Source organism: Carassius auratus, chromosome 2 (genome assembly GCF_003368295.1).
Source record: "Carassius auratus strain Wakin chromosome 2, ASM336829v1, whole genome shotgun sequence".
Taxonomy (NCBI): domain Eukaryota; kingdom Metazoa; phylum Chordata; class Actinopteri; order Cypriniformes; family Cyprinidae; genus Carassius; species Carassius auratus.
The window spans coordinates 5271761-5297545 of NC_039244.1; the positions used below are offsets into that span (position 1 = coordinate 5271761).

General features: G+C 40.1%; 1 protein-coding gene across 2 annotated transcripts; it reads left to right on the forward strand.

The window, feature by feature from the left end:
• Window positions 1-308: 308 nt before the first annotated feature.
• On the forward strand, window positions 309-8794 carry LOC113113724 (uncharacterized). Of its 2 annotated transcripts, XM_026280161.1 has the most exons (3): window positions 309-383; window positions 1088-1185; window positions 4457-8794. In XM_026280161.1, exons 2-3 carry the CDS (start codon window positions 1092-1094, stop codon window positions 8200-8202), a joined length of 3840 nt encoding a protein of 1279 aa, XP_026135946.1. In that variant the 5' UTR covers window positions 309-383; window positions 1088-1091; the 3' UTR covers window positions 8203-8794. The 2 variants fall into 2 exon arrangements, with proteins under 2 accessions (XP_026135946.1, XP_026135955.1); XM_026280170.1 differs by lacking the exons at window positions 309-383; window positions 1088-1185 and adding an exon at window positions 3768-4298.
• The last annotated feature ends 16991 nt before the right edge of the window (window positions 8795-25785 follow it).

A 25785-nucleotide genomic window follows, 5' to 3' on the forward strand; every position in this document is an offset into this window, starting at 1 on the left:
TCTCATTAATCAGTAGTATGGAGATTTAAAAGTTAATAACAACTAAAGCTAATTAAAAGTGTGACCAGATCAGATATTACTCCATTTAAACATAACTATTTTTTTTTTTTCAGTTGTTTTGTGAAATTATATAGTTGTGACTGCAGTACAAAAATCTTTGTACATATAAAGACCTAGAAACCTTAGTTTATACTCACATATATATATTTGTTTACATAATTTTATTTTGTATTTAAGAGACTTGTCACTTGCCCAATCACATTGTTTGAAGGTGTGGCCTTACTTAACTCTATAAAACCCCAGCAATCAGTTCACAATGATCAGTGACTGAGACTCGGACTGAAAAGGACAATCATTCTGAAATAATATACTGGATAAAAAAGGTATGCACTATTAAATGATTTTATCTCTGAAATGCTGGGGCATAAGTGAAATTAGGTCTCCTTTACATATAATGATCTAGTAATTGCTAAATAATTGCTACTGTATATAGACTTCATAATTTTATTGATTTGTTGTTATATTTGAAGGTGTTTATAGAGGTGAAAAATCCATCTATGTTCAGTAATTTGTTTTCTGAAAACTAGCAACTGTTCTTCTTGTTAAATTAAAGTTATTTCTGAATTTTTTTCACCATGCCCTCAACAGTTAAATTTACTACTGTTAAAATGCCCTTTAAGTGTATAGCATTTATTGTATACAAAAAGAGTCATTAATAGTAACAAAATGAAATTACAAATATATAAGTGGAAAAGATTTCAATAGGCCAGTATTGTATATTGCCCACACTGCCCAGTATATTATTTATTTATATCAAAACCTCAACCAATCAAATATAAAAGCAAAACAACGAGAATAAAAATTCCATTGAGCACAATACTGGCCTATTGAAATCCACTTTTCAGATATGAAAATTGCTCGATTCTGAGTTGATTCATTATATCAGGTTCTATTCAATTAATTATTTCAAGTTTGGTTACCAACTGAAAGAAAAAAAAATACTTCTAAATACTTCTAAACACATTTAAAAAAACAATGATCTAAAGTTATATAAGGCTATATTAAGGCTTATTTTTTCAACTTTTAGAAAGATGTCGGACTCTGAGACCATCGAACTGGCTTGTCTTGGCCGCCCTTTTCAATTAGGAATGCTTTATGACTGCCGAAGAGATCTCCTCATTCCAGGTAAAAACATTTCCAAGATCTTTTAAATTAGCTTCATTTATAATTAACTAAACATGCTACTGATTCTTCTGCCATGACAAAATGAACAAAAACTACACATAGTCAAAAAGTTTAGGCATTTACATCAATATTTTTGCATTTTATATATATATTTCATTTATTATGTTAATATTATGACAATATATTGTTGTTATTATTATTTCAAATAATAACATGATCATATTATAATATTCTCTGGTGCACTGGGACAGTTGCTGCCATTTTGAGACTATTGCTTTGTACACTGTAATTGATTATAAGATAACTAACAAACCGATAATATTTTAAGAGTGTTTCATCTTACATCAATACCTTTTATCACAATAATCATTTATATGGTGAAATGCTATGAAATAAGTGGTATGACTGTACAGTATCCCAAATATTGGTCTAGTTTGAACTTGCTGCTTGCTAGCAACTGCTTTCTTAACTTTGCCTTCAAACATATTTCATTTAAACAACAGTTCTTTCAGGTCCTTCAATCTGAAATTCACCCAATATTACCACGTTAACAGCTTCACCATTTGTATCACTCCACTTGCATTTACTCACAGTCCCCAAAATCCACTAAAATCTTGGAAATACTACTGTTGTTGTGTCACAGAATGACACTGATGATTTTTAGGCTCCTCCAGCTTTCTGGAATTTGCCACTGGCTTGGATGTTTTTCTTTAATTTTAATATCGTTTTCAAATTTTCAATAAAATTTAGTTACTTTTTTATTTGTTTCATTAATAATTTTGTTCGTTTCAGTTTGAAATTAAAAATGGTCTGTGAAAACAGAGTATTATATTTAGAGCTATCCATAACCAAAGACAAAATTGGTCATATACCTGGATAAGTTTGGAGGGCTTTTATTTTGTAATGCAAGATCAGACAGTCCTGACATTGGACCAGTGACACTCTGTGGTGGTGGACTGTCAGTTTAATTGAAACTCCTCTGTGGAAATTTGTTTCCTTTTTAGAGCTATACAAAATCACAGACAAAACTTGTTATATATGAGTTTTGGAGAGCTTTTATTTTGTAATGTTATTTTGTAACATTAAACAGTTCTGACACTGATAAATAAATGCGGTTACTGTAAACTCTATGTCTCCAAAACCCCTCTTTTTTGCAGAACTACTGATTTCTGCCACAAACTCAAATCTCAGTTTGAAAGTTTAACAGCTGTGCTCAAGCCCTCATTACTAATTAGAAAAATGTTCATTAAAAACTTATTGTATTGCTGTAAAAGCAATGTATTATGTGGAGTCGAGTATTATGAGAAAAGTGACGAAAGTGAAAGTGCCATACAGCCAAGTATGGTGACCCATACTCATAATTTGTGCTCTGCATTTAACCCATCCGAAGTGCACACACACAGAGCAGTGAACACACACACACACACTGTGTGAACACACACCTGGAGCAGTGGGCAGCCATTTATGCTGCGGCGCCCAGGGAGCAGTTGGGGGTTCGATGCCTTGCTCAAGGGCACCTAAGTCATGGTATTGAAGGTGGAGAGAGAACTGTACATACACTCCCCCCACCCACAATTCCTGCCGGCCCGGGACAACCTTTCAATTGGGAGGCCAACTCTCTAACCATTAGGCCACGACTTCCCCAAAGAGAATGACTGAGCGATTGTTTACCTGCATATGATACAGCATTCATTCTTCAGCTCAATATCATATTCACAATAGAACATGAGTTGGAATGTCTGATGAGGAAAGCAATAGGCTATCTTTGTAGTAGGTTAATGTAGTAGGCTGCATATCACAAGCTATTGCTGAAAGTAAAAATAATTACCTTGTTTACAGCACTGTTTCAATCTCTTTCAATATAAAAGTCTTTACTGCTGACTCACTCATAAAAGTCAGAGTGAGATAAACAAATAACAGATTAACGAGACCAAAGATTGCCGTTAGATTTAATAAAAACAAATTATATCTCAAGTTTTAACCACTTTAGAGACATCAGAGCCAGTGGCAAATTCCATTAGATCTGGGCAAGGTGAGGTTGCTCTCGGTGGATTCATGAGTGCTGAATGGCCTCTGACGCCCTGAAGTTCACATCTCCGAAAACATTGAAGGAAATTTTCAAATATTTGTCTAAACAAGTATTCACCTAAAAACTCTTTAAACTACATTCTGTGACACAGAAACAGTATTATTAAAAACATTATAGTGGATTTGGGTGTCTGCCATGACAATCGTTTTAATAAATACAGGAAGTAGAGTGAAACAGATGTTGAAATGTTTGGAAAAGGAGTTCTGTTATCACTAATATTGCAATATAGCTTGTGTACAGTATTTTGTGATTAGGGCTCTGGGATGAGGTCTGGACTTTGAATGGGCTATTGCAACACCTTAATTCTTTTCTTGTGTTCTTTTGTAGATTTGCTGGTGTGCTTGGGATCATTGTCCTATTGCATGACCCAATTTTGGCCAAGCTTTAGCTGTCAGACGGATAGCCTCACATCTGACTCTATACTTTGGAATACAGGCGTGGACTCAATGACTGTGAGGTGCCCTGGTCCTGTCACCACAAATCTAGCCTAAAACATCAGCCATTCACCAGCATGCTTGACTTTTCATATGACGCTGATATGCTATTCTGGCTTTCGCCAAATGTGGCACTGTGCATTATGGCCAAACATCTCCACTTTGGTCTCGTCTCTTCAAAGGACATTATTCTAGAAGTCTTATGGTTTGTTCAGATTCAACTTTGCAAACCTAAGCTATCCTGCCATGTTTTTTAGAGAGAAGAGGCTTTCTTCTGTCAACCCTTCCAAACATGCCATACTTACTTGGTTCTCTGCAATTTCCGAGGGAGGATTGGTTTCTTTCTTGAATGTCTTCCACTTGTGAATAATCTTTCTCACTGTGGAATGATGGACTTCAAAAATTGTTCGGTAATGGCGTAATTACCCTTTCCAGTTTGAAGGCAGCAACAATTGCTTCTGTAAGATCATTGCTGATGTCTTTCCTCTTTGGCATTGTTAACACACATCTGAAAGCTCCAGACCAGCAAACGGCCAAAACATTTGCTTTTATAGAGGTGCTTACACTTGCTGATGATCAGTGAATCAAAGGTATTTGATTAGCAGTGCCTCACTGTTACTTAACTTTTTAATTCCTATATTTAAAGGAAGAGTGTCCTTAGTTTGTCACACATGGCTTTACCATATATATATATATATATATGTGTGTGTGTGTGTGTGTTTTAAAATTATTATTATTTATTTTTTAGGAATAACACTTTGGGATGCTGAGATGCTGCAGAAGAATATTAATGTAAGGCCACAGCCAAACACTGACTTCAAAATTATTGCCACAGATTCAAGTGAAGACAAAGCCAAAGCTCTAAATGTCTCTGCATCTCTTGAAGCCAGCTTTCTGTGTGGATTAGTCAGTGTGAAAGGATCAGCAGACTATTTAAATAACAAGAAGTCATCGAAACATCAGTCTCGAGTCACCTTACAGTATTATACAACCTCACGCTTTGAGCAGTTGACTATGGAGCATCTTGGGGCAGGGAACGTAAAGCACTGCAATGTATTTCAGGAGAGCTCGGCCACACATGTTGTTACAGCTCTACTGTATGGAGCTCAAGCATTCTTTATTTTTGATCGTGAGGTTTCGTCCAATGAAAACCATCAAAAAATACAAGGTGACCTCCAAGCATCGATCAAAAATATACCTTTAATATCAGTAGAGGGTCAGGCATCTTTAAAAATGAATGAAATGGAACAAGAAAAAATTGACAAGTTCAGCTGCACTTTTCATGGAGATTTTGCTCTGGAAAACAATCCAGTCTCCTATGTCGATGCCATCAAGGTGTACTCAGAGCTACCAAAAATGTTGGGTGAACATGGAGAGAATGCTGTGCCCATGACAGTGTGGCTTTACCCTCTGAGAAAACTAGATTCAGCAGCCGCTCAGTTAGTCAGGGAGATCAGTGTTAGCCTATTACGACGTGCCCAACGGATCATGAATGAACTGCATAATTGTGACATTCAATGTAAAGATATAATGAGGGACAACACTGCCATTCAATTCCCTGAAATTACAGCTAAGATCAGTAATTGTAAAGACCTCTGTTCAGAGTACAAAATAGTTTTTCAGAAACATCTCTGCAGGCTTCTTCCATCCATAAGGGGCGGAGGAAAAGAAGAACAGGAGCTTATTGATGCCCTGAATGACAAAGAAAGATCTCCATTTAAGGGTGCTCTAATAACCAAGTATCTAAGTGAGCGAGAGCGAGAGATGAATGTTGTTAGATCGTACATTGACATCATGAAAGATGTCCCTGTTCTTTCATCCAGCAACGACTTGGATAAAGTTGTCTTGAAAGCATCCAATAACTATGTGATCGCTTTTGCACTCACCTCCTTAAATAAAAAGGAACCATACCTCTCAGACTTGGAGAGTTACCTGAAGGCACAATCCTGTAACAATGGAGAGCAGATAAGTTTTGATCAAAACTCCTCAAAGAAGACGGAGAAATGGTTTTCATCAGGAGATGCAACTACATTGACCAGGGCAACCATACAGGCCTTCCTAGATTTTAAAGAAGCCAATAAAGGAAGAAAGAACATTGACTTCTGCATTGCATCAATCCCAGATGAACTCAGCACTGCCTCTTCAATTCATGTTTATGAAAGAGGTAGACTCATCAGTTCACAGTATGAGCTTCCCTCAAAACCACCAATGCCAGTTTGCTTGAGTGCTGAGCATGACTGCATACATCTGCAAATCAAACCTCCTGACCGTGGGGTTAGCTGTGTGGACTCGTACTGTATTTCATATCAGTTTGCACAGAGCTCTGAATGGACAGATGTGGATACTAATGGGGTTTCTGATCAAGTCACTGTCAATCAGTTAAAACCACATAAAGAATATTGTTTTACCTGCAAGGCTGTGTGTCGTCCAGGAGTAAGTCTGACAAGTGAAACAACATCATTCTTCAGGACTCGTCCATGTGCTCCTCCTGGAGCACCTACAGTGAAAAAAGGAGAATCTGATTCAGCAACTGTAGTCTGGGATGTTCCTTTATCTGTGGGTGAGGATGTTCTGGTCACTGGATACGTGTTGGAGTTCAGAGAATGCTCAAAGGATCATGAAAGTGAAAGGCCTTGGAAGTCTGTGAAATCTACAAACAGGGAGTGCACTCTTCAGCCACTGAAAGAAGACACAATTTACACAGTCAGAGTTTTTGCAAACTGTGGAAATGATGGAGAGAGTCTACCCAGTCCTGAAGCTTTGTTTTCGGCCAGTTTTAAGGTTAAAGAATCAAATAAGGATGGGAGTGGGTTGTTCTTGAATCAATCTTTACGAATAAAAAAGGGCAATCCATCAATCCAATCACTGAAGCTACACAAAAAAATGGCAGAGAATATAAGTTTTAATCAGTATGTTTTTGGGAGAAAGGTGGAAGATGTGAAAAACAAAGTAATTCTTCTTGTGGGATCAACAGGTGCAGGAAAAACCACGCTCATCAATGTGATGGTCAATTACATACTAGGTGTAAAATGGCAGGATGCATATCGATTCAAACTGATCAATGAAGTGACCAATCGCACACAGGCCGAGAGTCAGACATCTATCGTCTCATCTTTCGAGCTGTACAATCAGCCTGGCTTTCAAATTCCCTATTCTCTCACAATTGTAGACACACCAGGATTTGGTGATACAAGAGGAATCGCACATGATAAACTTATTACAGAGCAGGTCAAAAGCTTTCTTTGTAGCCCTTTGGGAATCGATCACATTGATGCCATCTGCTTCGTTGTCCAATCCTCTCTTTCCCGCCTGAGTGCCACCCAGAAGTACATCTTTGACTCAGTTTTATCCATTTTTGGCAAAAATGTTGTGGAGAACATCATCATTTTGGTGACATTTGCAGATGGTAAAGACACCCCAGTTCTAGAAGCCATCAAAGCAGCAGATCTGCCCTGTCAAAAGAATAAAAAGGGACAGCCCACCCATTTCAAGTTCAACAATTCAGCTGTGTATGCAGACAAAAATGTAGAAGAGCTGAAAACCTCTGACAATGATTCAGATGATGATGATGATGATGGAGGAGATAAATTGACTGAGCTCGTCTGGGACAAAACCTTTAAACAGATGAAGGCTTTTTTCAAGACACTGGGGACCATTGAAAGTAAAGATCTGTCCATGACTATAAAGGTCTTAGAGGAACGAGAGCGCCTTGAGAAAGCCATGACAAGTCTGACCCCTCAAATAACTGCTGGTCTCTCCAAACTGAATGAGATCAAAAAATTTAAGCATTGTTTGGAAAATGAGAGTGTGAACATGGGAAAAAGTGTGAATTTCGAACAAGAGGTAGAGGTGGTGAAAGCAAAAAGAACCCCTGTAAACTGTTTTACCATGAACTGCAACAACTGCTTCTTCACATGTCACTCCAACTGCTTCCTCCCTGAAGGAGACTCTGTGCAAACTTGTGCTGTGATGGAGAATGACCACTGCAATATCTGCCCTGAAAACTGCCATCACTCTGCTCATTCAAGGGAAAATTTCATGTGGACATATGAAACAAAAACAGAGACAAAATCCATTAAAGAGCTAAAAGACAACTTCATGGAAGCTAAAGGAAAGTTCATGGACACAAAGCAAATACTTGATGCACTTGAAATGGAATTCCTTGGGATTGAGGAAAAACTAATGAAGTTGATCAGATTGTCCTCTGATTGCATAAGAAGGCTAGATGAAATTGCACTGAAGCCCAAATCTCTCTCCACAGCCGAATATCTAGAAATCCTGATAAAAACAGAGAAAGAGGAAAAAAGTCCTGGCTTTGAGGACCGCATTGTTGGACTTGAGAACATGAAACAAGAAACTCTTATCCTGGAAAAGATTGCTAAAGGGGAAAATTTGCTTGAAAAAGAGCGGAAAATCATGGTGGAGAGAGAGAAGCGAATGAAGACTGTCGCCCTGAAAGTTCTGAAAATGAAGAAAGCTGTTAGCGCCTTATAACTACTTATAGCCTTCATTCATGGATCGAACCTAATCAAGAAAAGAGAACATCAAGAATACGGAATTTAAGAGTAACTTTAGGCTGATTTTTGTCCTTTTCATGATAAAGTAAAATTTGTCAACGACATACATGTATATGTGCTTTTTTTTTTATTAAATGCTCTTTAAGTTACTTTGGATAAAAGCATCTGAAAAACATACTGCAGGTAAATGTAAAATAATTAATTGTCTTTAGTTTGGTCTTCTGAAATCATGCAAACATTTAAATTCTGTAATTTACTAATTCGATAAAAACACAATTTATGATTTCATGTTTTTCCTTCAATTTGTATTCGTATTGCATAAAACATTTTGAAATGAAGAAATATGGATTTTTGTTATGGTAGACATTGTACTGTATCACCACAATGCTTGTCAGTACGTTAATTTTTCACAATTCCCTGACAATTTACTACTGTTTAAATTTATATGCAATTGTTATAATTAATGCTACATATGCCCTTTAAAATGATAATGATGATTTTTGTTATTAGTAATAATATTGTTTTAAAAGAAATGTTCTCAACTCTGTGAATTGTACAATTAAAACTGTTCCAGATATAACATTTGGCTATGCATTATCATTATTTTATATTTATTACAAATGTTGATATAAGCTACAGGCTATATTAGCTATGACAACATGACTTGAAATATACATTAACAAGTAGAATGGTACAGTACGTCCGTATAATGATCATGGAAATAAAAACAAATATGATGCATAAAAGACAGCTTTTATTGTTCAGGGAAGGAGGAGCGGGAACCGGCTAACTTTAATAACAAATCAACATATGCTTATGGACACAAAACACAGAAAGGTTTCCAGAGTGACAACTGTATTTAAATATGAGTCCCCAAAATGAAAATTCTCTCATCATTTACTCACCTTCTACTTACTGTCATACCTGAGGTATATGACTTTCTTTCTTCAGATAAACACAAAAATTTTAGTAAAATAATATATTTCTATGCGTCTATGCATATTGCAAGTAAACGAGTGGCAGCCATTCACTTGCATTATGTGGATTACACAAAACTTCACAAATCTTTCTTTGTATTAATGTGAAGAAAGAAAATCCTATACACTGGGGATGACATAAGTGTGAGTAAATGATGAGAGAATTTTCTTTGCTGGGTGAACTTTCTCTTTCAGGAGCAGGCTTAGCATTTAACATGCTAACATGTTCTATTGCTCACTAACAGTTTGTTAGCTAGAAAACTAGCTTGCTAATACTACGCTATATAATTCAGTGAACTATTTAAAAACATTTTCAGAATACTTGATTTGAGGACTTCTAAATAACATAATTCAAAGATGTTATGTGTATTACATTCACTTTATTTACTTTATGTGTGTTACTTATTTGATTCTTAACCGATGTACACTGTGCCTGAATTTAGTTTCAGAAAACGGGTTGGTGGGATTCCCCTTTAGGTGACTCTTATATTAATATTAAATTTAATTTGTTTTAAAACCACACCTTATACATTTTTTTATATATAAAAATAAATTATAAATCATTTAGGTAAAAACGAGGCCCGTTTATCACTTTCAGGCACATTCCTGTGAAAGTTTTTTTTTTTTTTTTTTCAGGTTCCCTTACGAAAATTAGCGATGGTTTTTTTCTTTTTTTTTTTTTTTTCAAAGAAATGGCTTTTATCAAATCAAATGTGTCCCCACATGTGACCAGATATGTGTATGTGTGTAAGTGTGTGTTCTGTTTTATTATTATACATAAGGTGAACATATAACACAACAACAGAACACAAAAAAAAAAAAATAATAATAATAATAAAAAAAATAAATTGCCATGGTTTTAACAATAACACCACAAATCATTTTCTTGTAGCCATGGTTACTGCAAATTAACCATGGATTTGTTACTTCAAATAATAATTTACAAAGACGTATAAATATACTGTAATATTTTGTTGTGGTTGTTGTTCCTATAAAAACAGACCTAAGCCACCAATAGCCTTTAAAATGAATTAAAATGCATTATATGTCAGGAACACAACTGGACACAGATGCAGGTTACGGTGCAGGACCAATTTATTCAAAAACCTCAAAAGAAAAAACTTCCTCCAATGAACAAAAACAGGCCGGGAAATTAGGAAAAATGTCCAACAGAAAAAGAGACTTCAAATGTCCTTGCAAAAACACCTGGCAGGGGGCGCTCAACGGCGCGGCCGCGATGATAGCGGAGAGGGGAGGAAGCCACGAGCGAGCCAGCGACCGTGCAAAAACTCTTCTGGGAAATGCCGGTGCCCGGTCTAGGAAATGAGGGAGGGGGGAAAAAGAAAAACAAAAACCAATAGCAGCAAACAGAGGCACGACAGAACACGGCTTGACAGGATCAGACAAAGTGGATACACGGGGATTGTTGCCGAACAACGATCTGGCACCGATAGGCGCGACAGACGGGAATAAATAGAGCAAGAGATGAACAGACATTGAATTCAGGTGAGCGAGGGCAAACCATTAGAAACGGAAACTGTGATAATGAGGGGGAGGGAGGAACGCCAAAGATAGGTGCAAGACGAGCGATCAAAACCAAAACAAAACACCATGTGCGCACGAAATGCAGACATATACAGAAACACACACACACACAAGAACGGGGTGATCAGACAGTGGACATGACAGTACCCCCCCTCCGACGGACGCCACCAGGCGCCGCAGGAAGGGGCTCACCTCGTCGCCGGTAGAAGTCCTCAACAAGTGTCCGATCCAAGATGTCCCGGGCCGGAACCCAGCTCCTCTCCTCTGGGCCATAGCCCTCCCAGTCCACAAGATATTGAAAGCCCCGACCCCTACGTCGGACATCTAGCAACCTCCGCACCGTATAGACCGGGGAGCCATCCACTAGACGGGGGGGAGGGGGGGTTGGGGCAGATGGAACAAGAGGGGAATAGAACACAGGTTTAACCCTGGAAACATTGAAAACAGGGTGCACCCGACCAAGCGTGGTAGGGAGCTTGAGCCGCACCGCCGCCGGACTCAGGACCTTCGTGATCCGGTATGGGCCAATGAACCTGGGTGCCAACTTGCGTGAGGCTACCCTGAGAGGCAGGTCCTTGGTAGAGAGCCATACCCTTTGACCACACACATAGCGGGGAGCAGGAGTTCGGTGACGGTCGGCCGCTGCTTTAGTCCGCCTATTAGCCTGGGCCAAGGCCGCCTTGGCCCTCTTCCAGGTGCGGCGACACCGTCGGACAAAGGCCAAAGCAGACGGGACCGCAGCCTCGGGTTCCTGTGTGGGAAACAAGGGAGGTTGATAACCGACAGAACACTGGAATGGGGACATACCTGTGGCAGAAACAGGAAGGGAGTTATGGGCGTATTCTACCCAGGACAGCTGTTGACACCAGGAGCCGGGACTGTGGGATGCCAGGCAGCGAAGAGAACGTTCCAAATCCTGGTTTGCCCGCTCGGACTGCCCGTTGGTCTGGGGATGGAATCCTGAAGACAGACTCGTAGAGGCCCCGATCTGCCGACAGAATTCCCTCCAAAACCGAGAGACAAACTGGGGACCTATCAGAGACCACGTTGACCGGAAGACCATGAATCCGGAATACATGATCAACCATCACCTGAGCAGTCTCTTTGGCTGAGGGGAGCTTGGGAAGGGGAATGAAATGGGCCGCCTTAGAGAAACGGTCCACCACCGTAAGAATGACGGTGTTACCCTTGGATTCCGGAAGGCCAGTGACAAAATCAAGGGCCAAATGTGACCAGGGGCGGGAAGGGATGGGCAATGGGTGGAGCAGACCAACGGGAGGCGCGTTGGAAGTCTTGTTCTGAGCGCACACCGAGCAGGCAGCCACGAACTGCCTGACATCCTTGGCCATGGATGGCCACCAGAATCGCTGACGGATGGCAGCCAGCGACCTCCGGACTCCTGGATGACAGACTAGCCTGGATGAGTGACCCCACTGGATGACTTCAGAGCGCAACTTGGTGGGAACAAACAGATTACCCGCTGGGCACCCCTTCGGCACAGGCCCCTTAAGTAGGGCCTCCTCTACTCGTCTCTCGATGTCCCAAGAGAGGGATGCCACCACCACCCCTTTGGGCAAGATAGTGTCTGCTGACTCCCCTCCCCCAGGAGCCTCGAAGAGACGAGAAAGAGCATCGGGCTTAACATTCTTTGACCCGGGCCTGTAAGACAGTGAGAAATTGAACCGGCCAAAGAAGAGGGCCCAGCGAGCCTGTCGAGAGGTCAGCCTCCTGGCCGAACGGACATACTCGAGGTTCTTGTGATCCGTCCAGACCAGGAAGGGCTGAGCCGCGCCCTCCAACCAGTGACGCCACTCCCCCAAAGCCAGCCTGACCGCCAACAACTCCCGATTACCTATGTCGTAATTCCGTTCTGGGGGACTCAGGCGGTGGGAGAAGAAGGCGCAGGGATGCACCTTTCCATCCTCGTGCGACCGCTGAGATAGGACCGCGCCCACTCCGACATCGGAGGCATCCACCTCAACAATGAATTGCCGTTCAGGGTCTGGAATAGACAAGACAGGAGCAGAGATAAAACGGGACTTTAATCTATCAAAGGCCTCCTGTGCCCCAGTATTCCACTTGAACGGTACCTTGGGAGAGGTGAGTGCCGTTAAAGGTGCAGCAATCTGACCAAAGTTCCGGATGAACCGCCGATAGAAGTTGGCAAACCCCAGGAACCGCTGCAGAGCTTTACTAGAGTCAGGAGCTGGCCACTCGGCAACGGCCCTTACCTTACAGGGGTCGGCTTTGATCTCCCCCGCAGAAACAACGAACCCCAGGAACGGAACCGACTGGGCATGGAAGACGCACTTCTCCGCCTTAACATAGAGCTGGTTCTCCAGCAGCCGTTGTAACACCTGGCGAACATGCTGAGTGTGTACCTGCAGAGATGGGGAGAATATCAAGATATCATCAAGATACACGAAGACAAAGCGATTCACCATGTCTCTCAACACTTCATTAACCAGGGCCTGGAAGACAGCTGGGGCATTGGTCAGACCGAATGGTAGGACCCGGTACTCAAAGTGTCCCGTAGGTGTGTTGAAAGCTGTCTTCCACTCATCCCCCTCACGTATGCGAATAAGGTGATAGGCATTCCGAAGGTCTAGCTTGGTGAAGACCTTGGCTCCCTGCAATAACTCAAAGGCAGATGACATTAGAGGCAAGGGGTACCTGTTTTTAATAGTGATGTCATTCAGGCCTCGATAATCTATACAAGGACGCAAGGAGCCGTCCTTCTTCTTGACAAAGAAGAACCCAGCACCTGCAGGAGATGAAGAGGGTCGGATGAGACCGGCTTTGAGGGATTCATTAATATATTTGTCCATGGCCTCTCTTTCAGGGCCTGAAAGGGAAAACAAGTGACCCTTGGGCGGAGAAGTGCCTGGGAGGAGCTCGATGGCACAGTCATAAGGGCGATGTGGAGGTAAGGAGGTGGCCCGGGACTTACTAAACACCTGGCACAGGTCGTGGTACTCCACCGGGACCCCCTTCAAATCAGCAGCCTCCACCTTCAAGACAGGACACACAGACACAGGAAAAGAGGCAGCACCCAGACAAGACGCAAGACAAAACTTACTCCAAGACAGGACAGAGTTGTTGGACCAATCCACGTGAGGGCCATGTTGCACCAACCACGGGTGCCCCAGAACTATGGGAGCACTCGGGGATTCAAGAAGGTACAGCGTGGTCACCTCCCGGTGATTGCCCGAGACTATAAGATTAACAGGGGGAGTGGCATATGAGACAGTGGTTATTAAAGTGCCATTCAATGAACGGGCAGGAATAGGTTTGGGAAGAGGAATGGAAGGAATTCCCCAACGGGTGGCTAGAGAGAGGTCCATAAAGTTGCCCTCAGCTCCCGAGTCAACCAGTGCTGTACAGGAGTTAAGGACACCACCAAACTGAATAGAGACAGGAAGGAGAGTGCGAGAGGAGGGGGGGATGTAATAAAGGGGTAGCGCTCACCAGGATCCCCCTCTTTACTGGTGAGCCTTGACTTTTAGTGGACAGCCCACTGCGAAGTGACCTGATTTGCCGCAATACAGACATAGTCCTAGGGCGAGGCGTTGCTGCTTTTGTTGAGGAGTGAGCCGAAGGCGCCCCACCTGCATAGGCTCAGGCTCAGTGGTTTCTGTGGGGGAGACAGATGACGACTCCTCAGTCCTCCAGGGTGCACGAACTGCCAGGCGCTGACGACGGCGGTGAAGGCGACCCTCGATGCGCAACGCCATGTTAACCAGATCGTCAAAGTCACGTGGCAGGTCCTGAGTGGCCAGCTCATCCTGGATGTCATCCTCTAGCCCAGCACGGAACATAGCTCGACAGGCCCCCTCATTCCAGTCGCAGGTCGCTGCAAGAGTCTTAAAATGAATGGCATAGTCCGTCACTGAGCGACCCGCCTGACGGAGCCGTGCTAGCTGGTCAGCCGCTTCCTGACCTCTTGCAGAGCGGTCGAACAGTCTCTCCATCTCCTGGCGGAAATCTTTAAAAGAAGCACAACAGAGAGCTTTGGTCTCCCAGACGGAGGTTCCCCAGTCTCTGGCCTTGCCGGTCAGAAGAGTCAAAACAAAAGCCACTTTGGACATCTCAAGTGCGTATGTGCGTGGCTGCAAGGCAAACACCACAGAACACTGGGACAAGAAGGCCCGGCAGGAATTGGGGTCCCCATCATAGGGTGGTGGGTTATTGCATCGGGGCTCAGGTTCCTGCTGTGTCCATCTTGGCCAGATCGTTCTGTCAGGAACACAACTGGACACAGATGCAGGTTACGGTGCAGGACCAATTTATTCAAAAACCTCAAAAGAAAAAACTTCCTCCAATGAACAAAAACAGGCCGGGAAATTAGGAAAAATGTCCAACAGAAAAAGAGACTTCAAATGTCCTTGCAAAAACACCCGGCAGGGGGCGCTCAACGGCGCGGCCGCGATGATAGCGGAGAGGGGAGGAAGCCACGAGCGAGCCAGCGACCGTGCAAAAACCAAGGGGCAAGGAACTCGACCGGAAGTTGAAGTCAGGTGGGGGCTGCCATCTTTTAGCAGAACTTCACTTGCGTTAGCATTCCCATTGACTCCCATTCATTTTGGCGTCACTTTGACAGCGAATAACTTTACATCTGAGGCATTTAAAGACTCTGTTTGTCCATTATTTATTTCTAAAGATACACGACAATGTATAAAGGGCTCCATTACCTTCTATGTTACATTATGGCCCCGTATAAACAGTTTTTGTAAAAAATAGGCTAACGATTGCGTCATAACCACTCGGCTCTCTGTCGCATTATCGTACAGACAGGAGGAGAAGCTCGCAGGCAATTACTTAATATGGCGTACTGGCGTTACATTTTAAAATACTATACAAAATAATTAATCAGAATACTTACTCCTGCTCACTCACGACAAAGAACTCCCCGCTCAAGCTCGCCGTCTCTGCAAGATTAACGATGGCAGTTTTCACGCACAGCTACTAGAAGGTTTACATCTGTCAGACAGGTTGCTGACGTCGTCAAGCTTCGTTTGAGTCTGCGCGTCAGAAACGGAAGTGCTAAAAAACGCTAAAACTGTGCTTCATTTGTCTCAATTGAGTTCCAATGGGGTCGCTGTGTCCATTTCTTTTACTGTCTATGGCAAAAACTCTTCTGGGAAATGCCGGTGCCCGGTCTAGGAAATGAGGGAGGGGGGAAAAAGAAAAACAAAACAAACCAATAGCAGCAAACAGAGGCACGACAGAACACGGCTTGACAGGATCAGACAAAGTGGATACACGGGGATTGTTGCCGAACAACGATCTGGCACCGATAGGCGCGACAGACGGGAATAAATAGAGCAAGAGATGAACAGACATTGAATTCAGGTGAGCGAGGGCAAACCATTAGAAACGGAAACTGTGATAATGAGGGGGAGGGAGGAACGCCAAAGATAGGTGCAAGACGAGCGATCAAAACCAAAACAAAACACCATGTGCGCACGAAATGCAGACATTTACAGAAACACACACACACACACACAAGAACGGGGTGATCAGACAGTGGACATGACATTATATATATATAGGAGGGGGGCACAACAATACAATCCTGCTTAGGGCACCCATTTGGCCAGCAGCGGCCCTGCGGACAAACATCAATGGTTTTGAGGAGCACTTTAGACATGGTGTCAGAATAAGTTTGCCAGATATTTCTTAGAGTTGGGCAAAAGAAAAACATATGTTCAAGATTACAGGGCGAACCAGAGCATCTGTCACAGACATCAATTGTATAAGGAAAAATTTGTGATAATCAGGTTTTAGAAATATGACTGGATAGTGCCATAGACTTTTGAAATTAAAGATCTTTGAGAAACATTTAATCGTAAAAGACTGTCCCATGTCTGCTCAGGAGGAATTTGTGGAAAATTAGGAAATAAATATTGTACTGTTGTTTTTCAGCAAAAAACTAATATAAGTAAGGAAGTGTGTTCTGGGGGGTATTCAAGATGGAAGACAAGATGGAAATGTGCCTTCTTACTTCTTTTGTTCAATAGTTATTTACGTACCTAGTTTAATGACTTAATTGAGGGCTGTGCAATCATTATTGAGAATAAAATTATATTGTTTGTTTGATGCTAATTATAAACAAATAAAAAAGTATTATGGAAATACATTATAGAAAACTTCCTGTTACAAAACAAATAAATAAAAATAAAATAAATTTGGTCCATGATGTATGACATAACAATAAATTAAATCTAATAAATATATTCTAATAAAATTGACATTGCCTTGTATATTAGAGATTTATAATAAATATATATTGATTGTTATATATTAATATGTCAACATATAACTGAAGTGTAATAATATATAATCATGTGCATAATCTGCCACGCCCACTATAGTCTGGGCAACAGGTCACACATTTGCTAATAGCTCTGAAGTAAACTAAATCAAAACAGAATATTCTAACAAATAATATTGTTCATAAGCTCATAAGATGATACATTATAATATTGACAAAAAAACTATATAACTATATAAACTACTTTAATATATAAATACGTTTTTTTTCTCTCTTAAACTAGCTCTCATGTTGTCCTCACCATCAGAGATTTAATCTGACTTTTCCCCCCCACAATACAATGTATTACCACAAGTGCACTGGCAGATGGCGACAAACTATTATTAGATGGCTAGAAATGCATTCCAGCACCTGTTCACATAATGGGCAAACTGCATTTTGAGTCCTTGAAGAGCATAAGAGAATCTGGTCGTAGCTAATGAAACTGACCATCCGAAGTACTGTTACTTTTTTTATTTATTTATTGATTTTTATTTAAGCTAGAAGGTCCCCTTGAGATTTTTTTTTGAATATATATAGAAGCTATGCTTATAGGGCCCTTGAAGTGAGTTTTGAAAGGTGTAGGACATACAAATGATATGTAAATGTTAATGTAAATGTCTCTTGTTAGCATTTGAAACTCGCAAAGGGTGTCTGTACATCATCAAGCACAACATCTGTTGTTGCAAATAATGTTTTATTATTATTATTTTATTTAAATGTCATCTGTGTCTTACTTCAAATTACTGCATGTAGTCTTATTGAGCTAGCATAGCATATTTCCATCGCTGACAAAAAATATTTTGTATTACATTAAAATGAAGGCAAAACTAATTATTCTACTTACATTTAAGTCAAAATCAACCCCAATGTTTATTCAAAATGCATCGCAACCCAAGATCACGTTTTAAAGTACCCTTTAAACTATAATATCAGATGATATGAACTGTAAAAAGTTGGCTACTTGCCATTATAATCAGTGGCACCTCCAGAAAAAATTAATGGGGTGTCCAGATGAGGCCACAGTAAATCTTGGGGTGGCACACCAAAATGAAATTTTTAAATAAACAATACCACCAAACACAAGAAACTTTCAATGTTAACTTACATGCCAACAGGGAAACCAGGCAGAAAATGTCTCATGAAGCCTATTCCCATCTGGCTTATGGATGTAAGGATACTGTATGTTAAAGCTAATGGACATGTAGGTAAAATTCTGTCAAATGATTATTAATTATTAGCAAAATTAGGACATTGTGAAATCTGAAACAGTTTGAGTAGAGATTTTGAGGAATGTACGTGACAGGATGGCAGCGGCTCGGCACTTTTTGAGAGGAGAGGAACAATTCCACATGATGAATCAGAGATGGAATTCAAAATAAAAGAAAACAAATGGATGTAAAACTCATAGAACTGAAAAACCCAATGGACATAGAGACTAAATGGTCTATTTTGATGTGTATATTTGTTTTGAGAGTTTGAGAGATTATTTATTTTGGTTTGGTCAGGTCACATGTTGTCTGTCTTCCTTCCGTTTCCTGAGATGTTCGTTAAGAAAATGAATTTGTCCAAACAGAAAATGCACAGAGAATAGAGATATGTCATGTGCAGTCATGTTTTTTACTCTTACACTCTTCATATAATCTCATCATCTCACTTTATAGAGTTTAAATGTGTCTGCAATGAATGCATTAACAATATCGCCATCTGATCCACTGCTGAAATGCATCAGATATTCTCTCCTGACAAGAGATCAGATGTGAGCAAGCATGGAATGGGAGAAAAAAAAATAGGAAGCAATGTCAAGAGAAGAGAAGAATGAAGCAGCATAGAAAGTATATGTTTTAAATAGGAATATAAAAGGGTTAATCTTGCAAAATGTGTCAAGAACATGTCCTAGTCATATTTTACTGAAAAATATAACATTTGCATCCAAAATGGAAAAAAAGTTTAAGACAAAATGATTGCAGTATTTGGAAAAGGTAAATAAAACTATTTATATAAAAAAGTATTTATATTTTAAATAGATAAATATTTTTATATGTTGAAATATGAAAATACTTGTTTCAGTTGTACCAGGTCATTTTAGTTTATCTTTTAATTAAAGTACTTTTGCAAAAATGTGTTTTGATATAATAACCCAATTTCAAGCAAAAACAGATTGTTCTGACTTTAGCATCAGTCAGAGCCGTTGAGAAATAGAGTTGTGACACTCCAATAGGGTTCCATAGGATTGAGCAGTCAATAGTTCCAAACAACCAATAGTTCCAGCATTGAAGCCCATTCATTTCAGTTTTTCTCAAACATACAGTACTCGCCAGAATGTTGAAGAAGTTACATAATTTTATAACATTTTCACACATTAGTTGAGCTCTCAGAAATCTGTCCAGAAGTGGAATTTTATGAAGCATGTTATAGTTAATGTTTATTGTTAGATAATAGAGAAGTTATAATATAATTGCCGTTAGGTAAGGACAGGGCCGGATTAAGACCAAATTGGGCCTGATGCTGCAGCGCAAAAAGGTTTTTTTTTTTTTTAGCACTGGTGCATGTGCATTCATCACTTAAAGCTGCAGTAGGGAACTTTTGACGCTCTAGCGGTTAATAAACAGAACTGCTTGCGTCTTGCGGAAGAACATTGTAGCCGGAGCTACTTCTCTCTGTTTATGTCTATGAAGAATCACAAAGGTATTGGGTTACTCCGCCGCGGTACCCCCGAAGCAATCTAAAATAGTCCGAATATAAACACTTATTATAGGTGTACCCTAGTGATTCAGAACAAGCTAAAAACACGGTTTGGAAAATGGATTCATGGTGTACTCGCTTATTATGTTCATTTTTCTACATTTTGAACACAAACAAAGTTACGGACCGCAGCTCTGATTGGTTGTTTTTTACCGGGAGCGCATGACTTTCTGCAAATGGCAATAGGACCACTGGGAGGAGCCAGAGGAGCTTGATTTTTTTCACAGATTATCTGTCTCATATTCTACTGTCAGGACATAATGACAGGTTTAATAAATATGTAAAAAATATATTTTTACAAAAGTTCCCTACAGCACCTTTAATGTAGGCCTACATGCTGACTCAGAGCAACCAAGAAGTGACGCAACCAGCCAGCCTTTATTGAACATGAATATCAATAATAACATATTATCCTAACAACTCGAGATTAACATCAAGCTATACATTTAAATACATTTATGCATTTAGTAGACGCTTTTATCCAAATCGACTTTTACAGTGCATTCAGGCTAAAAAATTTTACCTAACATAATATATAATTATATAAAGTACATAAATTTTAGTATATATTATTATGAAAAGTATATATAAACTATAATATAATATAATATAATATTGTATTGTATTATAGTTTTTATATCCAAGTTGTCTGTCTGGAACGCAGCATTAGGTTAACGGACAGCGACTCCTAAATAGCACTTAAAGCACAGCTACTGTGCAATTGCTTTACGTGCATTGTTGGGAAACGCACGTGAAACAATAACGAACGATCATAATATTACTCGTAGAAAATGTTCTTAAGTGCTAAGATCAATCGTTATCGGGAAACCAGGCCCAGATCAACTTAACCTATGCATATTGTCACTCTTACTACTGCGCAAGTGCTGATTACTTACAGGCTATTGCTGTTTTTCGAGCCTTAGCAAACAAGAATTCTTTGGACGTGTCAGTGAAGTCAATGCTGTGTAGCAGCTCATGCTCAATGCTCATAAACACCAGCATGCTTAGTCTTTCCTGCCCCATTGAGGACCTCAGCTCTTCTTTGACTATTCCCAACTTTGAGAAGCTCTGCTAGCTGGAGGCATTGGACATCATCATGCACAGATAGATTCGCAACCCTATTTCGATGTTTGGAAATGTCTAAGAAAGATTGGCAACACTTTCTATGAAGCCCGTATTTATAATACATTATAAGCAGTGCCGGCCAGAAGGGTTGTGGGGCCCTAGGTGAGATAAAAAAAAATAGAGCCCACTGGTGTAAAAACAGTGAGAAGAAAGCACAAAAAAAGACAATTTCAATATTTAAGTGTATACATTTTTATTACCTGTAACAAATTAAACATGTAACACATGTTTTAATATGTTAATCAGTTAATTTATGTTAATATGTTAATTTAATATTTAATCAGATTAAATACGTTTGCAAGTACTGCAAAGTATTGTAAAATATTGCAAATGAAAGTGGAAGTGTGTTTGAGAAATTAAATTAAATAGCTAAACTTGAAACACAAATAATTAAAACATCATAAAAATAAATTTTACATAAACTAATTAAAATAAAATACAAATAAATTAAATATTTAAAAAATATACATAAGGGTATTTGACATGACACCGAATCTTGAGTTATATTAACTATTTTTATGTATGTAAGCAAACATGTTAATTGTGCTTCCATTCTGGTAAATAAAACTTTACAACTGAGAAATGTTGCTTTGGCTATTCAAAGGTTCAAGGGTACAGATTGCTTAGATCTTTACATTGCGTGCCTTCTTGGCTGCAAAATCTTTAATCACCTCATCATATGACACAGTCTCACATATTGTATGTTATGCAACTGCAGTCAACCAGTATGACCCTGCTAAGCCTCCTGTCATTTATTCACTCTCAGCATTTGACAGAAATCTTGCCCAATCTCTGGATGGCTCTTCGAATTGCTTTGAACTTACCTGTTACTGTAGCCAGTGCAGAAATAAGCTTTTCAAAGCTCAAATTAATCAAAACATTTCTGAGATTCACAATGGCTGAGGAGTGCTTATCAGGACTTGCTGTTTAGAGTGACAACCATGAAATATGTGAGGAGGAGATCTTTTTTACCATGAATTAGTGGGATGGATAATGAATAGATTTTTTTATGAAACCTGCTGAATGTGCCTATTTTTCTCTCACATATCACTGAAGTATGTCTGTGATCATAGGCATCATCACATTTATTAAATCACGTCTTAATACTACACTAATAAATACCTTTACTTTGAGCTTGCTTTTCTTCCTCTGCTTTTCTTTTCTTCCTTTTATTGGCTCTGGAAAGATACCGTTTGGATGCCATTTCATTTCAAATTAAAATAGCATAAATGTGCATTGCGTACATTAGAAATACATCTATTAAAAACAGCAACTAGACATAAGATGAACTAATCAATTCTCTTTCCGGCTCAGACTGCATTGGTTATGCTTATGGGTCTGTCACATGATTAAGGAATGACTTGTAGCAGATCTGACTCGAATCAGACAAATTAAAGAGTCGATTAGGACTGTGGTTGAAACACGAGCCGAATTCCTCAGTAAGGCAACAAGAAGTCATAAAACCTTCTGTGCCACAAGTCCCAAGCAAGATAACCAACCAACCAACCAACCAACCACAGAACAGCTTTCAACATTAACACCACTAGAACAATTATTGACAATTTCAATTCGGAGAAGAGATTGTCAAATTTGTTGTTCGTAATTCATAGGCAATGCCGGACATCACGTGTAAACCCATGAGAGTACTACACAAGATCCTTTGACTTCCCCCGCCTAGCAGAACCAGACTGAAATTCCTAAGGGGGGCCTTTTAACCTTTGGTCTCCACAGAAATCTTTGTCTGATAATGGCACAGAAACTGTCTTCTCTACATATATATATGGACGAAAATGAACTCAAAAAGACTTGAATATGAATATCAGTCCATCGCTTCACTCCATATTCATTTATATGTAACCCACACATATGACTATCATGTTTATAATCACTTATTGTGTATGTCTTTTAATAACTATTGGATAGCTTAAGGATACATATTCATGTTTCATATGTATGTGTTCGAATCTGTTAGCTTGAAACAGTCATGACCATCAGTTATTTGTTAAATGTACCATATTCTTGTTATAGGAATCATGTCCAAAATTAGACCCTGCAAGAGCGGGAAAATTCGGACCACATGCTTGATAAGATAACATATGATTTATGATACCCCCGAGCCAAGACAATATCTGATTGGTCAAGACAACATTTGAGGTGTGGCCAACAGGCCAGTTTAAATACTTAGGACACCATAAAATCTTGCTTTTATTTTTTAGCTATGCTTTCTGCTATTAGTCATGCATGCTTTTAGTATGCTTTTAGCTTTTAGCTTGTAGCTTTGCTTCCTAGCTTTTGCTTCTAGCCATGCTTTTAGTCTTCACTGTTCTTTGAGCGCAGTTCCAGCGTGCTTCGGCCTGCCTGCTGCTACTTAGCCATGATGAGAAGAAACACCACCTAGTCTCGTCAAACTTTTTTCAACAGTTAAATGGAGAGAGACCGATAGTGGACGTATAATAAATTATGGGGATATTCTGCCCATGGTAATTGCTCTGACCAAGAAGACAGATTGCGAAAGGTTAAGCTTTGCAGAAGGCGGCCAACGATCTGATTGGTGCGATCAGCCTGGCCATTAGTTGGGGATGGAACCCAGAGGAGAGGCTGACAGATGCGCCAATGAGATGACAAAATTCCTTCCAGAATTGGGACATGAATTGAGGTCCCCTGTCCGAGATCCCGTCAGTAGGGAGACCGTGTATCTTAAAGACGTGATTGACCAAAACCTGCCAAAGGCCTGCCGTCAGAGAACTGCTAGATTTGGTCTGCGCGAAGACCGTACATGAAGCAATAAAACGTTGCGAGTCACGGTCAAGAGTGGGCCACTAGAAGCGCTGGCGAATTGCGGAAAGCAATTCTCAAGAAGGCGTTGAAGGACTCGACGTACCTGCTGTATGTGAACCTGGAGAGATGGAGAGAAAATCTATATATTGTCAAGATACACATATACAAACTTTTTGATAGATCGGAGAGTTTACGAGTCAGAACGGAAGAACCCGATATTCGAAGTGCCTTAACGGTGTGTTAACCACAGTCTTGCATTCATCCCCTTCCTTAATACGAATGAGATGGTACACATTACGAAGATCCAATTTGGTGAAGAACTTTGCCCCCTGTAGCAAATCAAAGGCGGATGACATGAGCGGAAAGGGGTAGCGATTCTTAATGGTCACATCATTGAGCCCACAATAGTCGATGGAAGGATGCAAAGACCCTTCTTTTTTCTTTACAAAGAAAAATCCTGCACCAGCTGGTGAGGAGGAGGGGACAATGGTCCCAGCATTAAGGGACTCGGAAAGATAGAAGAGAAACCGAAAACCATGACAGAATTGCTCCCCGGGACGACTTGTTTTTCCAGAGTCACATTTAAGAGTCTATTAAAATGAATGAATCATTAAAGAATGACCCATCACTATTACATATGCGTTACAATTGTCACATGAGCACTCATATTGCATGTGGACAAGTGTGAAAAAAATATATATATATTTTTGATATCGCTCGCGGGGCCCACAAATCAAGGGGGGGCCCTAGGCGACAACTGGTATCACCTGTAGGACGGGCCGGCACTGATTATAATGTATTCTTAAGCACTGTGGGGAACGTTACTTTAAAAAAGTAATTAGTTATAGTTACTCACTACTTGTTCCAAAAAGTAATTGAGTTAGTAACTGAATTACTCTATAATAAAAGTAACTCGTTACTTTTTTTTTTGCAGTTTTCACAAGTCAAGTTGAAATGAGTAGAACAGACAGGTGTTCGTACATAACTTTCAATATTAATTGCACGTCAACAGACGCAAGAGTTTTATCCTGCACTTCAAGTATTATCTTTGTAAGAAAAGTGTTCTTGTCCCACTAGCTTTGTAACGTAGATGCGTGTGTCACACATTACATGTACACATTACATGAACGTTCTTGCCTTTGACCACAATGAATTTGAAGTAGTGCTTATATCTCCACCTTGAAAATGCCAACTTTTCATCGGATTGCTCCTGACTCGCCATTTCTGCTACTGCTGTGAATCTCTGTGTAGCTGTTGCGTGTGTGTGTGTGTGTATGTGTGTGTTTGGCGCCGCTGGCGCGTGTGCCGGCATGTGTGCCGGCATGTGTGTTAAAAATCGCTTATCTCGTTATTAACCCACCTCCTCACTCGCTGTGTGTGTGAGAGTGTGAGCCAGGGGGGCGTTCGGATTGCATAGTTTATTAAATCAATGCTTAGTAACGCACTGCATTTAACGTTCAGTAACGTTAACGGCGTTGTAACGACGGGAAAAGTAATTAGTTAGATTACCCCATTACTGAAAAAATAACGTCGTTAACGCCGTTCTTTTAAACGCCGTTATTCCAAACACTGTTCTTAAGACATTATAATGAATGCATAATGCATTATAAATAAAACTTAGAATATGTTATATCAACTCATTAATAATCATGACAACAATTATGATACATCATGATACTCAGGTATTTGTGGTTATAAGTTTAAGAGTATGATTATTTATAACACATAATAAACTCCAATAAAATCTTTGTTTACAGAATAATGGACTATATCATACCTTGACATTGTTTAATTAAGATCTGCACAGTATCTTATTACAGCTTATGAGTGGTTAGATGTTGAGTGTTATTTGAGTGTTTCCTGTGGACAGGGGCGGACTGGCCATCTGTGTGATCTGGAGAATCACAGATCGGCCGGTACTCCATGACGGCCGGCAGGCTTGCCCTACACCTGCCAAGCATGCAGTCATCACCTGTTTTTTCCCCCACTAATCTGTTTCACACTCCAGTACTGTAGTTGGCAGCAATGCACCTTTAAATTGGATGCCAGCTGCATTGGCCGTGGCCGCCAAGTAAAG

Excerpts from the sequence above, each read along its gene's own strand:
- LOC113113724 (XM_026280161.1), top strand. The coding sequence starts at position 1,092 with ATGTCGGACTCTGAGACCATCGAACTGGCTTGTCTTGGCCGCCCTTTT. Across the intron at positions 1,186-4,456 it reads AAGAGATCTCCTCATTCCAG|GAATAACACTTTGGGATGCT; the intron begins GTAAAAACATTT and ends TTTATTTTTTAG.